General features: G+C 40.6%; 2 protein-coding genes across 2 annotated transcripts; one reads left to right on the top strand and one right to left on the bottom strand.

The window, feature by feature from the left end:
- Nucleotides 1-6,532: 6,532 nt before the first annotated feature.
- CLDND1 (claudin domain containing 1) lies at nt 6,533-14,021 on the bottom strand. The gene is made up of 6 exons (XM_007459878.1): nt 13,923-14,021; nt 12,760-12,810; nt 12,224-12,533; nt 9,620-9,730; nt 8,064-8,201; nt 6,533-7,912 (listed from the first exon to the last, which is right to left on the bottom strand). Exons 3-6 carry the CDS (start codon nt 12,513-12,515, stop codon nt 7,692-7,694), a joined length of 762 nt encoding a protein of 253 aa, XP_007459940.1. The 5' UTR covers nt 12,516-12,533; nt 12,760-12,810; nt 13,923-14,021; the 3' UTR covers nt 6,533-7,691.
- A 9,104-nt stretch (nt 14,022-23,125) lies between these two features.
- GPR15 (G protein-coupled receptor 15) lies at nt 23,126-24,361 on the top strand. Its single transcript, XM_007459879.1, has one exon. It carries the CDS (start codon nt 23,258-23,260, stop codon nt 24,332-24,334), a length of 1,077 nt encoding a protein of 358 aa, XP_007459941.1. The 5' UTR covers nt 23,126-23,257; the 3' UTR covers nt 24,335-24,361.
- The last annotated feature ends 562 nt before the right edge of the window (nt 24,362-24,923 follow it).

Raw genomic sequence — 24,923 nt, forward strand, 5'->3', positions numbered from 1 at the left:
AGCTCAGAGGGGAAAATGTATCTATAAATCTCAAAGCTACCTTGAAGGACTGTTGCAGAGCTTTCCCTCCAAAGTAGCAACATAATATTAAACTTAAGCTCTTGTCTATCAGTTCAAATTCTTTCCTAGATAATCTAATTTCATGTATACACTTTACAGTAGGGCTTTCTAATAATTTCAAGGGTTATTCACTCAAAAACTTCCCTCTGATTTCCTGAGAAACTAGTCTTTGCAAGGCTACGTGGGAGATGTTGCGAGATACAAAGATTAAATAAATAGGCAGTAAGATCTAGTAGGGAAGAGAATATGTATAATAATCAGTGTTAAACAAGGTAGAAAGTGACAAAAGCTACGGGGGGTGAGTGCGTTACTCAGAGTGCTATAAGTATTCAAAAGAATAATACATTTGAGGTGAACTTTATTCTATTTGGTAAATAAATGGTCATGATTTTTGAAACGATATAATTTCAACAAAGTGATATGGACAAGATTTGAGTATGTGGAGAACAGTATTCCAGAAACACAATATAACAAGAAGCATTGATCTAAGAAAGTGCAAACTGGGTACAATTAATAGTGAGTTTGACTGAAGTAAAAGAATGGGAACAGGAAATGTTTCAAAGATGGAACTAGCTAATGCTAGATCTTGGATGTGAGACTAAATTTAGACAATTCCAGATTGCTTCTAGAATCATTGCTTTATAAGCAATGAGGAGTCACTGAATGTTTTTTAGCAAAAGGTTGATGTGATCAGATCTATGCTTTTGCAAATCAGACTAGCAGGATATGTAAAATGGATTACAGAGAGAGCTAGCAGCAATGCTACTGTCATCATCCAGTAGCCTGAACCAGGGTAGGATAGCAGGGTTTTAGTGAGATAGACATCACATAGAATCAGAAAGTCTTGGTTAAGGCAAGGGAACAGGAGGAATCAAAGATGATGTCACCACTGAAAGTCTAGCTGATAGGGAAAACAAAGAAAATGGGAATTGGAGAAACGATGAAAAGAAAAATGAGTTCAGCCGCATAGCACATGGAGATCAGCTCGGTGTTTTGTGACCGCCTGGAGGGGTGGGATAGGGAGGGTGGGAGGGAGGGAGACACAAGAGGGAAGAGATATGGGAACATATGTATAACTGATTCACTTTGTTATAAAGCAGAAACTAACACACCATTGTAAAGCAATTATACTCCAATAAAGATGTAAAAAAAAAAAAAAGAAAAATGAGTTCAAATCTGGACATATTAAGTTTTAGGTACCATGTAAAGATTCAAATGGAGCTGCCTTGAAGGCAGTTAGAAATTTAAACCTAAAGCATAGGAGAGAAGGCAGGGCTGGGAACCTGAAATCCTCTGCTGATCAATTATGATTATTATTTATTGAGATGCGCTGGACACCACGCTGAGTGCTTTACATGTATTATGTTATTTAAGCCTCACAACAAACATGAAAAGTGGACTTTATTATCCCACTGAGACCTCAGAAGTGTTAGAATTTTCCCAAAGGTTCTGACGCAGTAAAAGAAGAGCTGGGGTTATGAGCAAATGTCTAAATTCGAAGCATGTGATTTAGATGTGAAAGTCATGGGTTAACTAGAGAGTAGCTCTGCTTGTCCACCTAGGAGGCTGTCTAGTAGTTGGGGGCTGGGATCCGTACCCACCTTTTCTGGTGGAGGTAGAGACAGGCCGCAGCACCCTCCACGCAAAGACTCAAGGCCTTTTCCTCCCTTTCCTTCCTCCTGTCATCTTTTTATTTCAAATGGGAAGAGAAAGGGACCACTGCCATGGGGGGATGGTTGGATAGTTATGATAATAAAAGTGGATGCTGCTGTCCCTAAACAAGTCCTGGAAGAAGTCTTAGCCCCGAGTGTTTGAATTCTTTCTAGATGTTTTTTAGATAATTTCTTATCTTTCATACCTTTGAATGCTCCTTTAAGTCCAGGCAGGGCAAGAAAAGTGCCACTTTGCAACTTATTGTAAGTGTTCATGAATAACGCTCAGTGTCTGGCCCTATGGTGTGTGTCCCTGAAATCCACTGCTACCCTCAGCACTTAAAATGAACCGTCCAAACCAAATTGTATTGCATGTGGTAGTAGTTCATTTCAGGAGCCTGAGAACAAGCCACAGGAATCCAAGTTCCTCTTGTTCTCTCAGTGGACCTGGATCCAATTTAAACAAGATATAGACAGATTTTTGATGCAGATAACCTTAAATCACCAACCGACGCTTAGCAAAATCATTGAAAGACCAAAAAATCCCACACTGGTGCAGACCTGTTTGGGAAAAAGGATAACAACACAATCTTTTAAAAAATCCTTCCATTTTGACATGCAAGAATGGTTAAAGAGCCTGTCTGTAATGAAGTTCTACCTGTTTTGAAGTGAACATTAACAGGAAACTAGATTCTCCCTGATACTGTAGCCCCCAGCCCAGCGCTAAGCCCTGCTGAAGTGCAGCCACAGGACAAGCCACAGCAGCTCCAGCTCCTGCACAGACTGACCACACAGGCCGGGCAAAGGCTGCCCTCCTCCCCCTGTGCTGCCTTCATCTCCTAACAATACCTAGTATTTACTGACTGATGTTTCAGGATCTATGTACCTTCTTATCTAACCCTCACAACCACCTATCAAGGCAAGTACTAGTTCATTTTATATGTTCATTCTCAAACATTTCTGGCTTGTGTACAGGTTAATGTCAGTTACTCATACCTGTCCTTTCTGGCTCTAATCAAAAGAGAAGTAATGCAGTGAACTGATAAACAGACAAGGATCACAGTATTCACCTTTTTTTATGGAGGCCTAGCCACCCCCCCCACTACAGGGTCCCTGAAAGTACTGAATTAAAGAAAGTAATTTGGAATTGAAGCCAAAACAAACGAGGCTTTCTATTACCTCCGGCCAAATCTGAACCTTAGGACCAGCCACTGGAGTGTCCTGGGCTGCAGGTAGACTCTTGGTACATCTCCAGCTAGCAGTGGTGTGATGGACTGGGGCCCATTTCAAAGAGCCAGATGTCAGCATAAGAGAGTACCTGAAAGCACGGGAAAGAAATAGCTTCTAGAGGGCAGGCAGCATGCCAGGTCTGTTTACTCTACAGAGCCCACTGTCTCTTTCTAACAATCTGCCAAGGAGAATACTATTTCTTGCTTTTAAATGTAGCTTTCAGTTTTCAAACAGAGCTACTCGCTGGAATCACTTGAAAAGGTTTAAAAATATCAGTGACCTAGCTACACCCCAGACGGACTGAATCAGAATCTCTAGCACACAAGTATTTTCTGAAGTTCTCTAGGCAATTCCAACATGCAGCATAGACTGAGAACCACCCCATGGGGTGGCCAGGTCACTAGGGGTAATCCCATCCACTCTTAATGTGACCAGTCAAGCACTTCTGAGTGGCTACTTTATGCTGATCAATATCCTCACTACAACTCTATGAGGCAGGTATTATAATCATAGCGTTTCACAGATGGGAAAAGTGGGACTTGGAAAGGCTAAGTGACAGACCTGGGATTACAAATTTAGTATGCTGTCTCTCCTGAGCTGGATACTTAACCACTATACACTTTGCTGCTTTTTGTGGATGCCATGCTCCCAGCAATCTCTCCAATCAGTTAATACATTCTTCTTCTTTTTTTTTTTTTTTTTTTGCGGTACGGGGGCCTCTCACTGTTTTGGCCTTTCCCGTTGCGGAGCAGAGGCTCCAGACGCGCAGGCTCAGCGGCCATGGCTCACGGGCCCAGCTGCTCCACGGCATGTGGGATCTTCCCGGACTGGGGCACGAACCCGTGTCCCCTGCATCGGCAGGCGGACCCCCAACCACTGCGCCACCAGGGAAGCCCCATTCTTCTTTTGTAGGGAGAAGCATACAAGTGTTGGAGAAACTGAAGAGGTCATTCCAATATGTGCTCCTTAAAGAGAACATAAACTCCATCTGCGGAAGTTGAAGAAAAAGAATACAAGTTTCCAACAACTAACATTTGTAGAGATCTGAAAAACATGTGTGTTACAGGGTAATAAATCAACAGGCAATGGGAGTTAATTGTCAAGCAACTAAAGTCAAACAGCAATTTTTTAAACACAGTCAGCTGAATAGTTCTGAGCAGCCCTCTTTGGTACCCTGAGACTGAGAATAGGAAAACTGGATGGCATAGTTCTGCTGTGAAGATAAGACTAAGGACTGTGAAGGAAGGTGTCTTCACAGGAGATTATGCAAACAAGAGACTCAAAGCTGCTTGCGTACATCCCAATGACAATACAAGCTGAGCAGAGAAAAACAAGAACACAGGCTAGAAGACTGGGAGGGGCTGGAAGGCTGTAGGAGACGTGAGATAAATTTCACATTCTGAGACAGAGTCTGAAGATGAAAGGTGATACATTACCCCAAAACTCAAATATTTTAAAAGGTGAAGACAAAAGAGAATTCTCTCTCTCCTTATTCCATCTGTTTAGAACTCTGCAAAGGTAAAAAGTAATATAAATTGGATCTTGCTTTATACAAGTTTGCTGAAAGTGTGCAAGTGTCAGTATGTCAATATATTAATTTTGCTAACAGAAATTTTAACACTGAAGAGGATTTAAATCTCTTCTTCTAGAGAGCAAATAATTACTCTAATTTATTCTTTTCACATAATGAATTTGCAGGACACTGGCATATATCATAATTTGATCCAAGGGAAAAATATATCTCATTACAATAGTGTGTTGGAACACATGATGAACAAAAGAAAAAGAATTCCTATACACAGATGTGTCCCCTTGTTTTATTTCTCTCAAGTCTGAATCATTACTCCCTTAAGAGAAGAGGGCTGAAAGGAGGACAAGAGACTTCACCCATCTGTGCCAGGACAGAGATGGGTGGAGCTTGTGAAGTAACAATTTGCATCTTCAGCACTATACACATTACCTGCTCTTTTAGCTGCTGGGAAACTTTTCAAAGTGTTGCAACTGGCAAAATCAGGTTAAATCAACAGGTTGTTTTCACTTCTGGTGAAAGCTTACATAAGGGTTAAATTTTAAAATGCCCTCACACTACTTTACAATAATTGAAAATGACTGGATATATATTACATAAGTTTTAACAGGGCTAGTCTGCAATTCAGCAATGTCTCTGGAATGGAAAAACAAACTCTAAATTGATTTGTTGTATGGTCAACTCCTTCTTCTCACTGGGGTCACCAATCAGTTCACCTGTGACTTAACTCTATCCATTGCCTCTGCCCCCCCAACACACACACACACACCAATACTTAGACCAGGTAAAACTTTTAACACATTACAATTAAATTCCCGAGACCCTAGTATATTATGACCTAGACAGCAGGCACACAATATTAATTGAACAAATAAATTCTGCCTTTTTTATTGTATTAACTTTTACTGTGTTTATGGCTATCCTTAAGAAATTTTCTAAAATGAGTCTGCTAAAAAGGATATAGAAGACATTTATTCACATCATGAAATGAGATCAGGAACCAAAAAAATAAGATCTTAAAACATGTTTCTTAAGTTGCCATAAAACTCACATTCTGCAAATTATTTTTTTTACACTTCGGGGGTTGCTTTCAAAGATTAGGTGAAAAGAGATTAATAGCACTTTCCTTGCCACTGATTTTATGTATTAGTTTAATCAAAAATGGTCAAATATCAGTAATTTCATATGGTTCTACTTGACTAGAATGATTAGACAGATGAAAAGCCGTAATATTTACACATCAAGTGAAACAATGCAAGCCTCTGTGTTCCAAAGAAAAAAAATCTTTGCAGGAGAGAATGACCTCAGCTACTCTGAAATGTGCTTAATCAACACATACTCAGCACCAGGGCTTATGGTGCTAGCTTTCCATATTTAAGGGTGCTACTGGTGAGGCTCAAAAGTCAGATCCTGACTAAGCTTCCTCAATGCACACTAAAGACGGGTGTTAGAGTAAGTTACAGGTAATTCTGGGGTGATAAGAGGCAGGGATAAAATAAATAACTTCCAAATCCAAAAACGTCATGTTGGTCAATAATTTTAAAATCTCATTCCCAAAAGTGTGCTGTGTTTTGTTCACTTAGCTTTTCTACCTTCCACAAAAGGTGCTGAAAGGCAATGAAACTTCAAGAGTTAGGAGGAGGTAGAAAGCTGAGTAAACTAGCCATTTCACAGGCAATAATCGGCTGCAGAGTAATAGTGGCTTTGTTGTAAGTCAGAAGCCCACTTGATTAATACACAACATAAACATCCACTGCCATTAAATGACTTTATGAAAAACTAGCCATGTTAAGTATGATACACAATGATCACAAAACTACTTTGAAAACATGCTTTAAAACGCTGAAGCATAAGAAATAGTCTCTTATTTTCTAATGGGGACAAGGGGTTCCCACATTTTCTGGATGATAAAACAGAGACCCAAACACTGGACATAAAGTAGGGCTATAGAGCAACAATACATTTCCCACAGAAAATCACAAAATCCTCATTCAGAATCCTGTATTTCTTTATCCTAAGGTACTGAGATTTAATCAACTCAGACACTATACACAATTCTGAGTCTCTTCTCATTTTTTTATTTTTTAAAAAAGACAGATCTAGGATTTTGTAAGAAATTATTACTAGGTTACATTTTTTTTAAATCTGTCAAGTACTACAGTAATGGAATAAATAAATAAGATTTTTTAAAGTTCAATGTTTATAGACATATTTATAAAAAACTGAGTTAGAAGACATTAAATAATGTTGATACACACCAGGAAGGGATTAGGCAAGGAAAGGCACATCATTTCACCACAAGAAATAAAGACCATAGTTGGAAGTTAATGACCAGCCAAAGCTTTAGATCTTGTGGTAGTTTTCCTAGCTCCAGAGGGTCATTATGGTGGAACCTTCTTTATGGTACTTAGCTGAAATAAACGTATGGCAGTTGGAGAATTTTACTCTGTGACCCCAACGTAGTGTTTAAAAAAAGCACTCTTTTAATAAGTCTGGTGTGAGGAGGGAAGGAACAAAAATCCAAAATGGTCTGGCGATACTAAAAATCTTATTGACCTATTAAGGAGAGTTTTTTAAAAAAAAGTAAAATAAGGTTAATCCTCTTCTCTGGCTGAACTGGAATTCTTGCAGTTACAAAGTTAAAATTCCATGTAAACACTTCCTTTCTTGTAAACAGACACAGTACAGATAAACAACTGAAGATATTTCACCTCAGATGAAGTTATATGCCAATATTTAGAGAAAAAGATCTTAGATAATTTCCTTATTTTAGATAGCCTAAGTCCTTGAAAATAGCCTGGCTGACTGGCTATCTACAACAGCAAAGTGAACGTAAGTTTTGACAATGATTGCTTCCCAAACAAACTAGAGTTTCCAGTTAAACAGATACTTTATCCAACAGACCTCAGCAGAACGTGCTTTGGGTCAACCTCCTACTACCAATTTTCTTTCACAAATTTGTACAAAGAGTTTACCCAGTTTTTTCCTGTCTGGACTCTGAACCTAGATTAGTTTGACTGAAAGATGGAATCACTCAGGTTCCATATAAATTTTAGTGGTATTAAGAAACAACTGTGTGAATAAATAAAATGGATTTTCAGGAAAAAATGGTATATCCATTAAAAAAAGTTAAATTAAAAACAATTGGGGGGGCAGATAAGGGAAAATATTAATATCAAAAAATCATAAAAATGGCAATTGTAAAGCAGGCAGCTTCCCACTCATGCCACACGATATGCCTTCATTAAGGTGTACTCTTTCCGGTTGGTATGAGCGGCCCAGATGAAGAGAGCAGAAGCCATGAACTGTAAGGGAGCTGAGACGCAAGCCAGGCAGAAGGACCATCCAAATTCGCCAGACACATTCTCAGGCAGCTCTAGTTTCTGGTGGAGTAGTTCAATTCCAGCAACGTAACAGCTCACTGAGCCCAGTGTACACAGACCTTGGAGGAAAATTTAGAAAAAAACAAAAACAAAAAAACATAGCTAGGTAAGAGCATGGTAAGAGCTTTCCAGGCAACACAACAGGGCAGTAATATGGGATCCCTAAGGAGACAAGAAGTAGGTAAAACTAAGTGTGATGACAAGACCCACCTGCAAGGAGATGGAGAATGCCTGTGGCAATGGTGGGGTACAAGCTTCGGCAGATACAAGCACAAAGTCCAATCAAAGCCCCAAAGCACATCAAACCTAGACTAACAAAAGGTAAAAGGAACTGGCAACGCCAAAGATCTGATTTTAAAAAAGGGAGAGAGAGAAAAAAGAAATGTTACCATGATTTCAGTTTTCTCACAATGGCAATTTCTTTCATATTCTAATTAGAACTTTTCTCAAAAAGTGAGAATGAAGTATGCTAATATTGAGGTTTTTTCCTTAAGCACATTATTCAAAACAATGCTAACTTTCTCCTGATAAAAGCAAAAGGACACTAACAATTAACTGTTACTGAGGGCTTCCTATGTGTCAGGCACTGTTCTACACATGCTTTGCATATTAAACCCCCAAAATCTCTATGAAGTAGGTACTATTACTATTATCTCCATTTTATAAATGAGGAAACTGAAACAGGAGGTATAAATAACTTGTACAAGGTAACACAATAAGTGGTAGAACCAGATTTGAAGCAAAACATTCTGGCTCTACATACAAATTTAAGTCCTCATAGGATCTTAAGACAGGAATAACAAGCAAATGAATAGAGATTATAAAAGACCTGTTAAACGAATATACATAAAGCACAAAGCAGAGGATCTGGTATATACCAGGCACTCAATAAATCTCATTTTTAATTATCATAAATTCCCTCAACAACATAGGAAAAAAAGCTGATGACTTTACAAAGCATCCCATTACATTTTCAAATTATTTTAATTATTATCAATGTAGTAACATCAACTCTAAACCAAACTTTACCTTTTAGTGCTAGTTTTACTTTCTGGAACTATATAAGAGTCTTTTCTCTAACTTCCCTTCAAACTCTGTTAGTAATAAACTTCTTCCTATGCATTTACAATGCAAAATTGAATACTTGTCATTTATTCAATGTTCCTTCTCATGACGTGGTCATTCTTCCAGGCAAGCTCCAGTAACTCTCTATATAGCCTAGAAACTAGGTCCAAATATGAAGACAGCACTTCCTAGGCCGCCTGACCATCAAGGAATAGAATGCTCGTAATAATTACTTTCATTTGTTTTTGACATCTACACCTTGGTTACTACCACCTAAGACTGGATCAATACTTCAGCAGGCCTGATACTTGTTGACTCATATAAAGCCTGCAGTCAACTTTTTTCACATATCCCGATCTGAACTCAGATAAATGAAGTGTTTAACTTAAATATAAAAATGTACTATTTATCCCTGTTAAACTTCCTCTTTAAATGGGCCCATTAATAACATCTTTTGGATGGTCTGGATTCTGTCACCCAATGTATTAGCTGCTCAACTTCATAGTTGTGATTTGGTAAGAATGTATCTAACTTCTAAAATGTGTTATCAACAGAACAGAGTTTGTTGGGATAATGTTAAAGACCTTATTTCAAGTTGACACAATGTACAATGTCATCCTGTTCCAAAAAGAGTTCAACAAAAGAGAAATAAAATTATTTTCTTTTTTTCCCAATTGCCTTGCTGCGTTCAAACTACTCACAGGTCCGAAGCAGATCGATCCCACTATTGTGGTTTCCAGGATCAACAAATTTCTCCTCGAACTGTTCATTTAGTGTGAAACTGATACATTTTGTGACCATATCAAATGACTCTGGAATGAGAATAACAATGATTGCTTGTTGTTTTAATTTTAAACATTTAACAAAAATCTCTTTTAGTAATTATTCTCTGAAATAAAAAATGATATGGAAAAATGTTCTCAGGGGAGATAGCAACCTCTTTGGTCCTGAGTGACACACAGGTTTCACCAATGCCCAAAGACCAACGGTTCTCAGCAGCAGGCTTAAGACATGGGTTCAGGGAGGAGCAGTAAAATGAATTAGAATAGGTAGTAAGAAGACTAGGAAGAAGGAGTGGACAAAGAAACTTTGATCTTCTCCCCCAGACCTACTCCATCAGCCATGTTCCCCATTTCAGGTAATGACAATTCCATTCTTCTCGTTCCTCAGACCAGAAACTTTACAGTCATTCTTGCCCATATGCATTCCATCAGAAAATCCCAGAGGCTCTACCTTCAAAATATATCCAGAATCAGGCACTGCTCAGTACTACCATCCTGGTCTTGAGTCATAATCATCTCTCACCTGAATTGGTGCAATAGCCTCCTAAGTCTCCTGGCTTCTGTCTTGGCCAGCCACCTGTTTTCAGCACATCTTCCTATGTGACCAGATTATCTTTCCTCTGCACAAGGCTCCCCAGTGGCTCCATCACACTCAGAGTAAAAACCAAAGCCCTCATCACGCCTAGAGAATCCTGCGTGATTCGCCCTACTCCCTCTCCCAGGATGTGTCTCTGACACATACCCAACTCTTCCCCCAGCTCCCTCCTTCCAGCCCAGGGAATTCCTTGCTGGTTCTGGAATACTTCAAGCATGCTCCCACTACAGGGCCCTTGCAGTTGCTCCTTCCAACCTAAATGATTCTCCCTGCCTCCACAACTACCCATATGGTCAACTCCTTCACCTTTATCAAGTCTTTCCTCAAGTGGTATTTTCTTGTTGCAGCGTATCTTGCCTTTACTATTCAATAGCGTAACTTATGCCCACCAACATCCCCTTCCCTATGTATTTCCAAACCCCTTTTATTGTGCTGTATTTTTCAAAGCACATGTCATCTTCTACTATATAATTACTTATTCTGGTTATACGATTATACTTATTGTTTATTGACCGTCAGCCCTTATTAGAATGTTAGCTCCCCTCGCGGGCTTCCCTGGTAGCGCAGTGGTTGAGAATCTGCCTGCCAATTCAGGGGACACGGGTTCGAGTCCTCATCTGGGAAGATCCCACATGCCGCGGAGCAACTGGGCCCGTGAGCCACACCTACTGAGTCTGCGCATCTGGAGCCTGTGCTCCGCAACAAGAGAGGCCGCGACAGTGAGAGGCCCGCGCACTGCGATGAAGAGTGGCCCCCGCTCGCCGCAACTAGAGAAAGCCCTTGCACAGAAACGAAGACCCAACACAGCCAAAAATAAATTAATTAATTAATAAATAAAATTTTTTTAAAAAAGCAGCAGAGCAATAGTGTTAACTGGAGCTTTAAAAAAAAAAAAAAAAAAAAAAGAATATTAGCTCCCCAGGAGTAGGGATTTTTATTTGTTTTTTCCCCTAATGTACTCCAAGCTCCTAGGCCCTGGAACATGAAAGAATGCACTAAATATTTGTTGACTGAATAATAAACGATTGCTAAGATTCAAATATCAAGTGCTCCTATGCTCTCATAAATAGAATTGAGCATTTTAAATAAAATTTAACCAACTTTCACCTCTTTCGAAACTACTTTCTTTTTTCCATACAAAATCACAACTATCAGCCTTCCGATGTATGGTAACTCAAGCCTGTTGTGCTGTGATTTGAATATAGTGCTTCCCACCAAGAGCCCAACAGAAGTAGTCATAAATAGAAACAATTTATAAAGTTGTTCCTTACAAAGAACTCTAAAGCTTCCATCTCAATAACTGGAAATTAAAATTTTTAAATGTTTAGAATGCTTACAAAATAAACCTAAGAGACAGTTTCTTAGATTTTTTTTTTTTTTACTTCTGTAATGGATATTTTTAACCTAAAAACTCCATCAAGATTGTTGTAAAACAGTCTCAAATATGCAGACTTAAACACAGAACTGGTCGAATTATATCCTCTAAGAATTAGTGGGCAAACGATAATATCAACTAAAACACAGCTACATATAAAATGACTATCAATTCACATGTGTTGACTTTATTTTGGATACTAGTCCTTTTTACCAGTTACTAAGTATTTGAAATCTTCCAGTGTTCTTTTCCAATTATTTTCTCATGACATGTGAGTTTAATACAAATATTTTAATGAGTGGGTAAATAAGTACAAAGATTTACAATGATTTTCCCAAGATAAGGACAGTTACTCATCCAACCAATATTAATGAGTATAATGGTAATTCATGGAAGCTGGGGAGAGAAGTGACGGGGAGAAAAGAGATACATAAGATTTCTTTTTTTGGGGAGAGAAAGAACCCACAAACCTGCTTATACATAACTGGGCCATCATCACATCACTTTATTATAGAATAGGTAAAGGAGACAAAAGTTAAAATAAGAGAAATACCTGTCCTTTCTGGTGGACTATACCAGTATGTGTTTTGGGGTATAGTGATACACCGTCTCCACAATCCCACTGTGCCTTTATATCGGAAAAGTGCATCATTATAAGTCTTTTCATCTGCCTCATCACTAGCAAAGTCAGTCCAGATACTTTTGTTCAAATCGCTGGAATTTTCTTGAATTGGACTTCGATACTCATACCAGAAGTCTGTGCCAATTGAGGCCGCCATGTAGATGGTAGAAATGAGGCTAAGCACACAAGCAATTACAAATGCTGTAGCAAAACGGTTATCCATTCTGGCATTCAGACTGCTCTGTTTAAAAGTTGAAGAAAGAACAAAAGTTAGACTTCAAGGACAAACACAGATTTTGAAAGGAATTACGTCAAAATTACCCTTTACCCTATTCCCCCTCCCAAGGCTCTTTAAAGTAATGTATAATCATTAATTAATTTTTTTTTAAAAAAGGAAGCAAGCATTTTTTAATTAAGTTCAAAACAAAACTCATTATCACAAAAGTACTCATTGAATGCTCACATACCCAGGATGCTACGGAGACAGAGGTCTTGTTCTCTAGTCTATCACCTGCACACTAAAACAGACAACACTGAAATGGACATACACATTACAGATACAAACAATACACATGCCCAGAGTCAGCAATGTACCTTGCATACATTTTAAATGACAGACTGCAGAGCATTAAGTGTTCTGGGTCTGAGTGTGAAAAAGGTATAGGAAAAGGAAGCAGAGGAAATCGGCTCCTCCCAGTTTCCTCTGCATAGGGAAACCTTCTAAAACAAGGTTACGAGTAAGGAGCTATTTAAAAGACAGGTGAAAATGTTTGTTAACCCAGAAAGAAAGGTTGTTCCAGGCGCACGGCATAGCAAAGAGAATAACAACATATAATAATGCTAGATTCTAATCTGCCCGTAATCCATTAAAGCTAAGCCAAGCTCTTTTACCCTGCCAAAGTCTTAACTCCTATCTACTCTACCCATTCCTTATATTTCTGAACCTCCTCATCTGCAAACTAAATGATCCCTCCTCAGCCAGAAAGAAAACTCTGGATTAGGCAAATATTAACACTCCCAAGGCGTGGACAGGGCTCACTGGCAGTAGTAAATGGCCGCAGTAAAATGACTCAAGGCGGATCAAGCTTAGTCAAATACTGCAAGTATATATATACCATGACCGCGCCAAACACCTTAAAAAGCAGCACGAAAACGGGCTCGCAAACGAGTTGCTGAGTTTGGGAAATGGCAAGTGACTCAGGAGAGATCAGAGCATACAATAATTAACGATAACTCCAGAAGTTGGGTTTGTATTTTTATTCTCTTTAATCCTTTTTCCTCCTGGTGGCTCTCAAATGACCTTAAAAGGTCCCGAGCACCTGGAGCGGCGCTTCGCCCAGGCCGGACGCCTGGCGCTGTCACCTCGCGGGGCGCAACCTGGGGCCGGGGGTGGTGGAGACCAGCCAGAGCTGCGACGGGGCAGCCCTCCGCGGTCCCCAGCCAGGGGCCTCAGGTACCCGAGCAGGCCCCTCCCCGGACCACTCGGCCAAGGGAAAAGCCCCGCCCCAGGCCCCCGCGCAGAACCCGCACAGCCCCGGCCGCGCCCGGGGAGGGGGCCCCTCTTCAAACGGCTGGAAACACCGAACGGCTACGCGATCCCCGCCCGGCGACGTCGGCCCCGCTCACTCACCGCCCATCCTCCTGCTCCGCCAGCTTCACCCTCAAGCTCAAACCACAGCACCCTACTCTCCCCGCGCCTTCTCTGACGCACTTCCCTGCAGAGCCCGCCCCCTCCATAACTCCTGCGCCTCCGCCTCCTCCCCGGGCCCGGCCTGGCCCCGGAGCCGAGGGGGCTTGTGGGAGTTGTAGGAGGGACAGAGGAAAAGCTGCGAGACGCGGTGGACGGCATTCTCGGTGCCGCGCGGCGCCTTGTGGGAGGTGTAGTTCCGCTCCCTAGGTGCGCAAAAGGGAAGTCTGAGCAGATGGATTCTTAATATTTTACTAAGGAAGGGACGAAGGTCCGCCGAGCAAGGCGACCTATTTCCGGTCACTACTAGTCGTTAATTGTGACGAATATGACTCAGATTTTTCCAGTTCTGTGCTATCCCTACCACCATCCTGCTTATGAACAGCAATGCGATTGTACTTTAAAAATATTAACCCATTGATTTTCTCTCCCACAACCTCACTCCCATCGCAGCAGATAGTCTTTCTGGTTTTACTGCTTACGTTTAGCCTAAGAAGGATGTAACCTGACAGAAGGTATCCAGCTAGAATGTAATGACATTCTTCGGGTTTCATGTAGTTTTTGTTTGTGGCTGCTTTCTCTCTGTGGCAAGTGATATTAGTTTTCTCTTTATTGCAGTCAAGTTTCCTTTTAAAATAAATTACAATTTGTTGAGGAAAAATATTAAGTTAATACTGAGGGTCCCAGGTATGTCAAAAAAGTTAACAAAAAAATTTATGTAGTATGAAAAAGACTGAAATTTGGAGAATATTGCCTTAAGCAGATAAGGTCATGGACAACCTCAGAGATTGCAGATGACTGTATGGCACAGAGGCAACAAAATGATTCTAAGCCTTCAAGTACTGCATAGAAATCCACAGACAGGAAGCAGGGACATCTTTTTAGTGATGTGTGTGGACTCATGAATGTGCTCTAAGAACAGCAAATGATGGGTTTCTCAACAGATGCCTACAGAGGCAGCCAACTGAAGGAGCAGAGGGGCTCTCAAACCCTTCCTCATCCCCCAAATGCCTTAGAATTTGGCCACAGCACAGGAGAAAGGTGGGAGGCCTAAGTGGATACTAAATTTCTACCCCCCTGACAGACTGAAGGCATATCATTTGTTTTTCTACTTTTAGCTATAGTTCTTTTGCCTGAATAGCTGAACTGATATTCACATCCAGTACCTAATTAAAATAAAGTAATAGCCGAATATAATATTCAAATATGACTGAATTTTCATGTAGAATATCTGGTCATAGGAGAAGTTTGTCAGAGACACCAACTAGAGAAAATGGAGGAGGTGCCCAGGCAAATTGTTAATATGCAGTAAGACTCCTCAATGCATGTATTCACCAGGAAATGTTTTCATCCATTGGCATCATTAGAAATCCCCTACCTCGGGCTTCCCCGGTAGCGCAGTGGTTAAGAGTCTGCCTGCCAATGCAGGGGACACAGGTTCGTGCCCTGGTCCGGGAAGATCCCACATGCTGTGGAGTGGCTGGGCCCGTGAGCCATGGCTGCTGAGCCTGCGTGTCCGGAGCCTGTGCTCCACAACGGGAGAGGCCACAACGGTGAGAGGCCCGCGTACCGCAAAAAAAAAAAAAAAAAAAAGAAATCCCCTACCTTCTCTCTCCAGTGGAGTGGAACTATCTCTCCAGTGAAGTCCCATGGTAAATAAAACCAGGTTAAAGAGAAGTTTAAAAAAGGAAGAGGAAGACAGCACCTCAGTTAACAAACAAGGGAACTGAGCCCAGGGAATAACTGACTTCAAGCTTGAATACTGGGGCGAGCTGACTAGCTTTGTGACGTTAGACAATTTACTTAGCCTCTTTAAGTCTCAGTTTACTTTCCTCTAAATTATGATGTTGACAGTAGCACCTATCCTGCGTGATCATTGTAAGGATTAAATGAGAAAATACACATAAAATACCCAGCCCAGAGCCTGGAGTGTAGTAAGCAATTGTTAAATTATCAGTGTTTGCAAATATTTGTTCAACACCTGTAATCTTTGAGTAGGATCAGTACTTTATAAACACCTTTTTAAAGCTCTTAATTCCCCTGGAGGCTGGAAGTAAGCCATTTATCTAGGTCCCTGCTCACATCAGGAGGTTTATGAACCTCTGGACTAACTGCCAAATGACTAGGAAAGACTTTCCAGGACCAGATTTCAGGCATCCTTACTTACCTCCGCTCAGGAGATTCCCAGGCTGGGCTCATAGCATATGTAAGTCCTCATTATTCAGGAGATGGATGTTCCTGGGGAGACCTGCAAACAACGATGACACTTTCATCCATTAAGTCTGCAGAATGCCTAGGAAACGCACAAGACACATTTCAATCAGCAGTTTGTTATGGACCTAGGAGTGTCTGCATGCTTGAGGTTGTAACCGTCCTGCCCACTCAGACCAGAGGACTTGAACCATCTTGTCACACCCAGTACCACTAAGCACACAACCGTGTTTCTGATTTATCTCTACATCTTGGGTGTTTGTCTTCTATTTGTGCAGCTGGCCGTGTGGATAGGCAAAATAAATCCTTAATGAATTAATGGAGTTAAATGTCTGTTTCCATTTCTTACTGCACTGTTTGGGAAACAGTAGCTGCCTGACATATTTTCACAAATATTAAAGATGATTTAGTACAACCAAATACAGATTACAAAATTTAGATTTAAAGGCAAAGTTGAACTAGATCTCTGGCTTAATTTGTTAAGGATGGTTCTAGTTTCAGCAAGAAGGTGTTATAATTACACTATACTTTAAATAAACCAAATAACTGAAAATCTAGATATGCAGGTATTATAACTTGTTTATATTATGTGCTTACAAAACAACTCTTTATGCGAGAATTCCCTTCAATACCAAATTCCCTAATATACTTACATATTATTATTATTATTTTTTTTTTTTGCGGTATGTGGGCCTCTCACTGTTGTGGCCTCTCCCACCGTGGAGCACAGGCTCCAGACGAGCAGGCCCAGCGGCCATGGCTCACGGGCCCAGCCGCTCCACGGCATGTGGGACCCTCCCAGACCGGGGCACGAACCCGTATCCCCTGCATCGGCAGGCGGACTCCCAACCACTGCACCACCAGGGAAGCCCCCTTACATATTATTTTTAATTGTACCTTTTTAGAAATTAAAAATTATGTTTAGCAAGATATATCTACATTATATTTTTCTCATATAGTTTTTTTTTTTTTTTTTTTTTTTTTTGCGGTACGTGGGCCTCTCACTGCCTCTCACTTCTGTGGCCTCCCCCGCCGCGTAGCACAGGCTCCGGACGCGCAGGCCCAACTGCCATGGCCCACGGGCCCAGACGCTCCGCGGCACGTGGGATCCTCCCGGACCGGGGTACGAACCCGTGTCCCCTGCATTGGCACGCGGACTCTCAACCACTGCGCCACCAGGCAAGCCCTAGTTTTTTTTTAATTGGAGTATAATCGCTTTACAATGTTGTGTTAGTTTCTGCTGTACAATGAAGTGAATCAGCTATATGTATACATATATCCCCTCCCTCTTTGACCTCCCTCCCTCCCACCCATCCCACCCATCTAGGTCGTCACAGAGCTTTGTCCTGGTTGTTTTCCTAATGAACTTTGGAGTGCAGAAAGGAGGAAAATAGAAATATATGCAAATTATGGGTTCCAGTCAACAACTACCCTCAAAAAGATGTGTCAACCTTCGAATTTCTTTGTACCAATTCACTATAGAACAATGGCAAAATTAATCAAGGACAAGGCAAATAGAAAACTACATCCAAAATAGCTCTTTCCTTCTAGTAATTCCTGTCAAATGTTACACAGAGCAACAAACTATAGTTGTTCAGATGTCCATGCTTCTGAAAGACAGAGGATGGACCATACGTAGATGAGAACTTTAAATTTAAATTGTCCTTTATTTTAAAATCATCAATGTGAATCTTTGGTAGATGACCTCTTTCTGGGCCCCAGTGTCCTCATTAGTAAAATGGTTGTACTAGATGATCATTAATGTCACTTAAATCTCTAAAATTTTATGACTTACACTTCTGCTGGAAGAAGAATAATGTAGCTCCGAAATATGGTTGCCATAGGTCCACATCATTAAAGTTTCGTTGGGGAATTCATGTATCCTACACCTCCAGCCAAGGCAATATGCAAGAAGACAGAGATAGTGGGAAATGCAGATGGACAAAGAAAAAGGAGGAAGGCTATATGCATTTTGATTAGAAAAGATGAAACAACTCAGACCTTTGCTGTTTCAAAAAAAAACAGTAGACTCAGGGGTGGCGCTCAGCCGGTGCCAGACAGACCCTCGACTTCGGAGAGGCAGTGCGGTTCCTCTGGGAGCATCCCCCTCGGTTCCTTCAGCTTCCCCAGCCTCCTCGGCCGCCTTACTGCCCGCGGGGACGCGAAGAAAATTAAAAAAAAAAACAAAAAAACAGTAATCATGGAAAATAGAAGCTGTTGGAGAAGTTTCTGAAAAGTCCTTATTCATTGCAAATGGCTCAAAACTCAAACATAATTCAGTCCAGATCTACAAACATTTATTGATCACCTATTGTATGCCAGACACCGTGCTGGGTATGAGGGACACCAATATAAATAAATACAATTTTTGCTGTACACAACCTAAATCCAGATTAAATCAACTATTATGAAGAAGCCTGAAGTGTGCCTAAAATACTAATATCACTGCTGTTTACATAAATATGAGGTACCAAGGGAAATAATCCAACAAATAAAGTGGGGGAAGACACTGATAATAGCAAATAGGTTCCACTTAATTTGGCATGATATATTACATTATATTGCACTAAACTCTCCAAGTTACTGTCAGAATAAAAAAAAAATCACTAACTCTTAGACTACAAACAGAGCTCTTAAACTGGACTATTTAAATGGTTATACATGTTATGATACTCAAGTAAGAGAGTGTTTCTAACAAATGAATATATAATTACTCTGATTGATAAGATTTAAAAAACAAATAGTTTGCTTCATGATCTTTGCCTTTTATTCTGGGACATATCAGTAGACCATGTACGAACAGAGGTTTCTTTCTGCTGTGCTATCTGCTACCTAATCTAATGAATCTTTTCTAATATGGGGGTGAGAGTGGTTGATAGAGAAAAAAAAGAAGTAATATATCATAGTGCCAGTTGGGGTGGCCGTAGTCAGACAAAACCTTCAATCCACCTGCGCAGCAGAGGCTTGTTGTCACAGCTTTGGCTGCATGATGGTAGTAGATCCACTTGAGCAGATGCCTCAGTGGACAAAAACTTACTCTCTCCCCATTTTCAACATTTGAGCCAATTCTGAACATATCTCAGGAATTGGGACACGGAATAAGAGAGGGTTCGGAAGTCTAAATTCCTAAAAGTTTCTGAGATCCATGCCAGAAGACTTCTAAGAAGTTCAAATTTAGAGGTGATTTTTAAACTTTTTTAAAAGTTAGCCAAAATAATAACAAAGCATAATGTATAAAGTTGGTTAAGATGTATAAATTAGAACAGGGACTCTAAACTTTAGTGTGTTTAAGAATCACTTTGGGGCTTCCCTGGTGGCGCAGTGGTTGAGAGTCCGCCTGCCGATGCAGGGCACACAGGTTCGTGCCCCGGTCCGGGAAGATCCCACGTGCCGCGGAGCGGCTAGGCCAGTGAGCCATGGCCACTGAGCCTGCGCGTCCGGAGTCTGTGCTCCGCAACGGGAGAGGCCACAACAGTGAGAGGCCCGCGTACCACAAAAAAAAAAAAAAAAAAAAAATAAGAATCGCTTTGAGAGCTTATTAAATATAAAGTACTAGACTCTACTCCTAACAACTCTGAGTCAATAGATCTGAGACCAGCTTCAGAAAGCTACAGTTTAGTAGGCATCCCAGGTGACTCTAACGTGGGTAATGTGGTCCGGCGTCCACAGGTTCAAAACAATGACATTAAGAGACCAAAAAAGACTTTAGTTAGAAAAATACTATAAGCTAGAGGTCGGTGGAAAGTTATCGATGGTCTCTGCCTTCAAGTTACTCATGATCAGCTCAGGAAGACAGACGCCAAAACAACTTACCATGTAAAATGAGATAATAAGTACTTTAGAAGCAGTGCTGTAAAAGTTCTTAGAGAACACAAAGCTGAAAACAATGATCTCTGCCAGGGATGAAGGAGGAAAGTTGAGCGGTTTTTTTTTTTTTTTTTTTTTTTCTGAAAAAACAATCCTTGAGAGGTGACATGTGTCCTATAATTCTGTTACTGAGATTTACAGCTTACTCTTTTTTTTTGGTCATCACCTTGTTCATACTGCCATTTCATACGCTTATGGTGTCCAGTGTTGTTTTTGAGTTTTGGTCTGTGCGTAGCTGGTTATTTTACTGTTAGTTTCCTCATGTTTATTTCAAAGAGCATTCAAAATTAAAAATGATTGTAGTTCCTAGTTTATTTAGAACTATGACCTCCCCTACTCTATCTAGTTAGCTTTTATTGTGGGTTCTGTCTCATAATAGCTCTGTACTCTTTGAGCTATTAAAAGATCAGTACTATGCTGTTTGTTCCCTTTTGTGGCTTAAAACACTTAATTTATTTTCTAACTTGCGTCCCAAGATACTGTTGATCCATGATGGGTATTCTCATACTGCAGCATTCTACCACTAATTACCATAATCCAAAGTGACTATATAAGATAAAACAAATCATTTTGTCTACAGCTGCTTAAAAGTTTACTGAGGAGGTCAGATTTGAGATCGTTTACCTCAGTAGGCTAACAGCTTTAGAATGCTGAAAGAAAATTTAAGACCTACAGAATAAATGTGCAGACAGATGTTTTCCTCTAGAGTATGAGCATGAACTCTTTTCCATTTTATAATTCTTTTATGTGGAATTCTTGAGACATATCTAAAAAAATTTTTCAATATCTTAGCCCCAGAATCAACCTTATCTTTTCAAATACCAGAAGAACTTCTGGCTGCAGAATGCAAAATTCTAATAATACAATTAAATAATACAATTGTATTATACAATAATACAATTAAGTAATACAATTAAATGTAATAATACAATTAATACTGTTACAAAGAAATTTTAAAATATATCATATAATTGCTTTAATGCACACACACACACACACACACACATACATATAGTGTTTAAATATTTAAATTTTCCATGTTTACCCCATCAGTCCTTTTCAAGTAAACATTGTCCTACTTCAAACTATTTGACAAAATGAAATATTCTATTAAATAGTTAAGGCTTACCCAGTGAGAAAGATTTCTATCCAAGAAATGTCAAAAAGTTAATTAGTTTATCTCCTCTGCAGCCTATACTTAGTGAAGAATATACCCTCCCACACCCCCGCCAGGAACAACACAAAGCAGCCTAGGACACAAAAGAAGGTAGACCCAGCCCCGTAAATCAACTCCCAAGTGACTTTCTGGGGCTGCCCCAGATCAGGGTAGCCCTCATCCTCCCCTGACCCAGACTAAATGCCTGAGACTGAGGTGGCAATAGAATACATCAGGAAGAAGACAGAGGGAAGGAGCACAGCAGGCAGGATCATTCTTTTCAGTATATTAATTACGGGAGCAATAATTCAGTAGAAAGTACCTCAAATGTTTAACAATTATATTTCATCTATGCAATAGTAGTATCAACCTGAAACTGTAATTTTGACAAAGAAATGAGATGGAGGGAAAGTAAGGGCAGAAGGGTATGAAGGAGGCTTGAGCCACTTTGGCCAGTAAAGAATTGAAATAAAAGGAGTCAGTTTCAGAATTTGTTGTATTTTACTATGGTAAAATATAAATAAATAAAAGGGAACAGATGAGAGAAAAATATGATAGAATCTTTTTGATATTAGCCTGTTTTGATATTAGCCTGTTTGAATGAACCAAAAATCTTCCTTTTATAGTGCCTATACTGGCCACTCCTTTGTAATGTCACCTAATATAGTTCTGCCTGTTGCCAAGTCAGTAATTCCAAAAGTGAAGTTCACTGATGTGTGCAGGCACTTACTGAAAAGTCAGAGCTCAAAAGCTAAAAAATCAGGGCTTCCCTGGTGGCGCAGTGGTTGAGAGTCCGCCTGACGATGCAGGGGACACGGGTTCGTGCCCCGGTCCAGGAAGATCCCACATGCCGTGGAGCGGCTGGTCCCGTGAGCCATGGCCGCTGAGCCTGTGCGTCCGGAGTCTGTGCTCCGCAACGGGAGAGGCCACAACAGTGAGAGGCCCGCGTACCGAAAAAAAAAAAAGCTAAAAAATCACTGCTATCAAGGTGAGGCGTAAAGAAGAAAAGATCAGAGCGGATCTAGAGACTGATGAAGGATAGTTATTTGAGGGTTAGTAGGGAGAAAATCTCCTGCTCAAGGATATTAACACTAACAAAAGGGAACTTAATTGGTTGAATTATAATAACAGGTAATAGCGGAAAAATAGCAGTTTGTGACTTTTAAACCTGTGTTTGTAAGTTGCATAAATAACAGCAATGCCCACAGTTAAACCCCAATGAATTCATCCTTGCTAAATTATACTGGATCATGAGTAACATTTCCAAAGCACCTACTACATGCAAGGTTCTGAGCTAATTGTAGTGAAAACTTTTTTTTAGTAATGATAAAAGCACAAGACATGGTCCCAGCATTTTGGGTATTTTTTAAAACTTACTGAACAAGACAGGATCAATTATGCATGAACTGAAAGAGCGAAATACATGGGAAGAATCTAGTACCCTAATTGGAATCATTATGTTTGCCATAGATGTGGACTGGTATGATTTGGGGAAATTTACTCTTTATGCAATGGAAGACTATTTTCTTCACATTTCACCAATGATGTAAATGAAAACAGTATCTTCAACATCACCACCTTAAAATTCTAAAAGTAAAACAGTATACTGTATGTGAAACAGGAGGCTAGATCGAAAGGATTCTCAGTGTCAGAAAAGCAAAGATATCTTTAAGGTAGGTAAGGAGAAAAAGTTAATTCATTTCCTAATCTCTGGAGATTTAAAGATACAAATTGAATATCTTGAAGAAAAAAGTCAAAAAGCACCTCAGTTTCCTGGGCAAATGCAAATAAAGAAAACCATAACCACAACTACCCAATACCAATCAGGGTGGTGTTCCTTGTGGGCCCTTTCTGAGGATTGGTAGAAACTGTATTTTTTAATCTCTGTTTTTAATGCGTGTCCCAAGATCTTTTAAGGAAGGGGGTGGGGCAGGGAGAAGAGGCAGGCACTGTATAAAAGAAGCTGCCTTGAGAATTCTAAAATTCATACAAAAACTTCCTAGGTAAGAAAATTTACCAGATTTGGCACCTGTTGGACCCAGTGATGGACCCAGAAGCAACCACGGTTTATTCGGAATATTTCTATGTTACAAGCCAAAATCCTGATATTGACGAGACCCACTCCCACGTTCCTTATACATCAGTCTTCCTTCCGGTCTTTTACACAGTGGTGTTCCTGACTGGAGCGTTGGGGAACGTCATCCTCATGAGTGCATTGCATTTCAAAAGGGGCAGCCGAAGACTGATTGACATTTTTATCATCAACCTGGCTGCCTCTGACTTCATCTTCATCATCACGTTGCCTCTCTGGGTGGATAAAGAAGCATCTTTAGGACTGTGGAGGACAGGCTCTTTCCTGTGCAAAGGCAGCTCCTACATGATCTCAGTCAACATGCACTGCAATGTCTTCTTGCTCACCTGCATGAGTGTTGACCGCTACCTGGCCATCATGTGTCCAGCCGTATCCAGGAAATTCAGAAATAGAGACTGCGCGTATGGAGTCTGTGCCGGTGTCTGGTTTATCTCCTGCCTCCTGGGGTTGCCTACTCTTCTGTCCCGGGAGCTCACCCTGATTGATGGTAAGCCATACTGTGCAGAGAAGAGGGCCACTCCAATTAAACTGGCTTGGGGCCTGGTGGCCTTAATTTTTACATTTTTTGCCCCTTTGGTGAGCATTGTGACCTGCTACTGTTGTATCACAAGGAAGCTGTGTGTCCGTTACCAGCAGTCGGGAAAGCACAACAGAAAGCTGAGGAAATCCATAAAGGTCATCTTTATCGTCGTGGCAGCCTTTGTCTTCTCCTGGCTGCCCTTTAATACTTTCAAGCTCCTGGCTATTGTCTCTGGGCTGCAGCAAGAACTCTACTTCCCTTCAGCTTTTCTCCAGTGGGGCATGGAGGTGAGTGGGCCCTTGGCCTTTGCCAACGGCTGCATCAGCCCTTTCATTTACTATATCTTTGACAGCTACATCCGCCGAGCCATCGTGCACTGCTTGTGCCCTTGCCTGAAGAAGCATGACTTTGGGAGCAGCACCGAGACCTCAGACCTCACTAAGGCTCTCTCCAACTTCATTCAGGCAGAGGATTTTGCCAGAAGGAGGAAGAGGTCTGTGTCGCTCTGAAAGGGACAGTGACATTTCAAGCTCTGTTGGTGGATCGGAGGGTTCATTTGTGTCTGAGACAAGGAAAGAAGAAAAGTATTGCTAGTGGTAATATTGTTTCATGAACACAAGGAAGTGTTCATTTTTAAAGAGACATCTAGAAAGTCTCTGTGTTCATGGATGTAATTAGGCCGTATGCTGTTTTGTCTTGGTTTTTTTTCTTAGCTGAGTGGCCTTATTTGACCCTTGCCAATCAAGTTCACCAGGCAAAATACAACTCTTATGTCTGTGAACTCTAAGATAAAGGCTCCTGCTTGGGCCAGTTCCTTCCTTCACGGTTGTTAATGAACATTCAAGCTTTTTCCTCTCTCAGGAACCTAGATCCACACGACCCTTCATACCAGGCTCCAAAGTGGACAACATTTAAAGGATTCTGCCCACTTGTATCTGGTGAGAAATGTGGTGACAATGCAGATAGTAAAAAATGTAATATACCTGTGCTCAGTAATTAATTATTCCTGAGTAATGAAGTGAGGTTCTGGCCTTAATCTTTAAAACTTTATGTGGTAATTCTATACCATCTTCCAACATTGTCTTTCACCCTATACCA

The sequence above is a fragment of the Lipotes vexillifer genome, unplaced genomic scaffold, assembly GCF_000442215.2.
Source record: "Lipotes vexillifer unplaced genomic scaffold, Lipotes_vexillifer_v1.1 scaffold448, whole genome shotgun sequence".
Classification (NCBI taxonomy): Eukaryota; Metazoa; Chordata; class Mammalia; order Artiodactyla; family Lipotidae; genus Lipotes; species Lipotes vexillifer.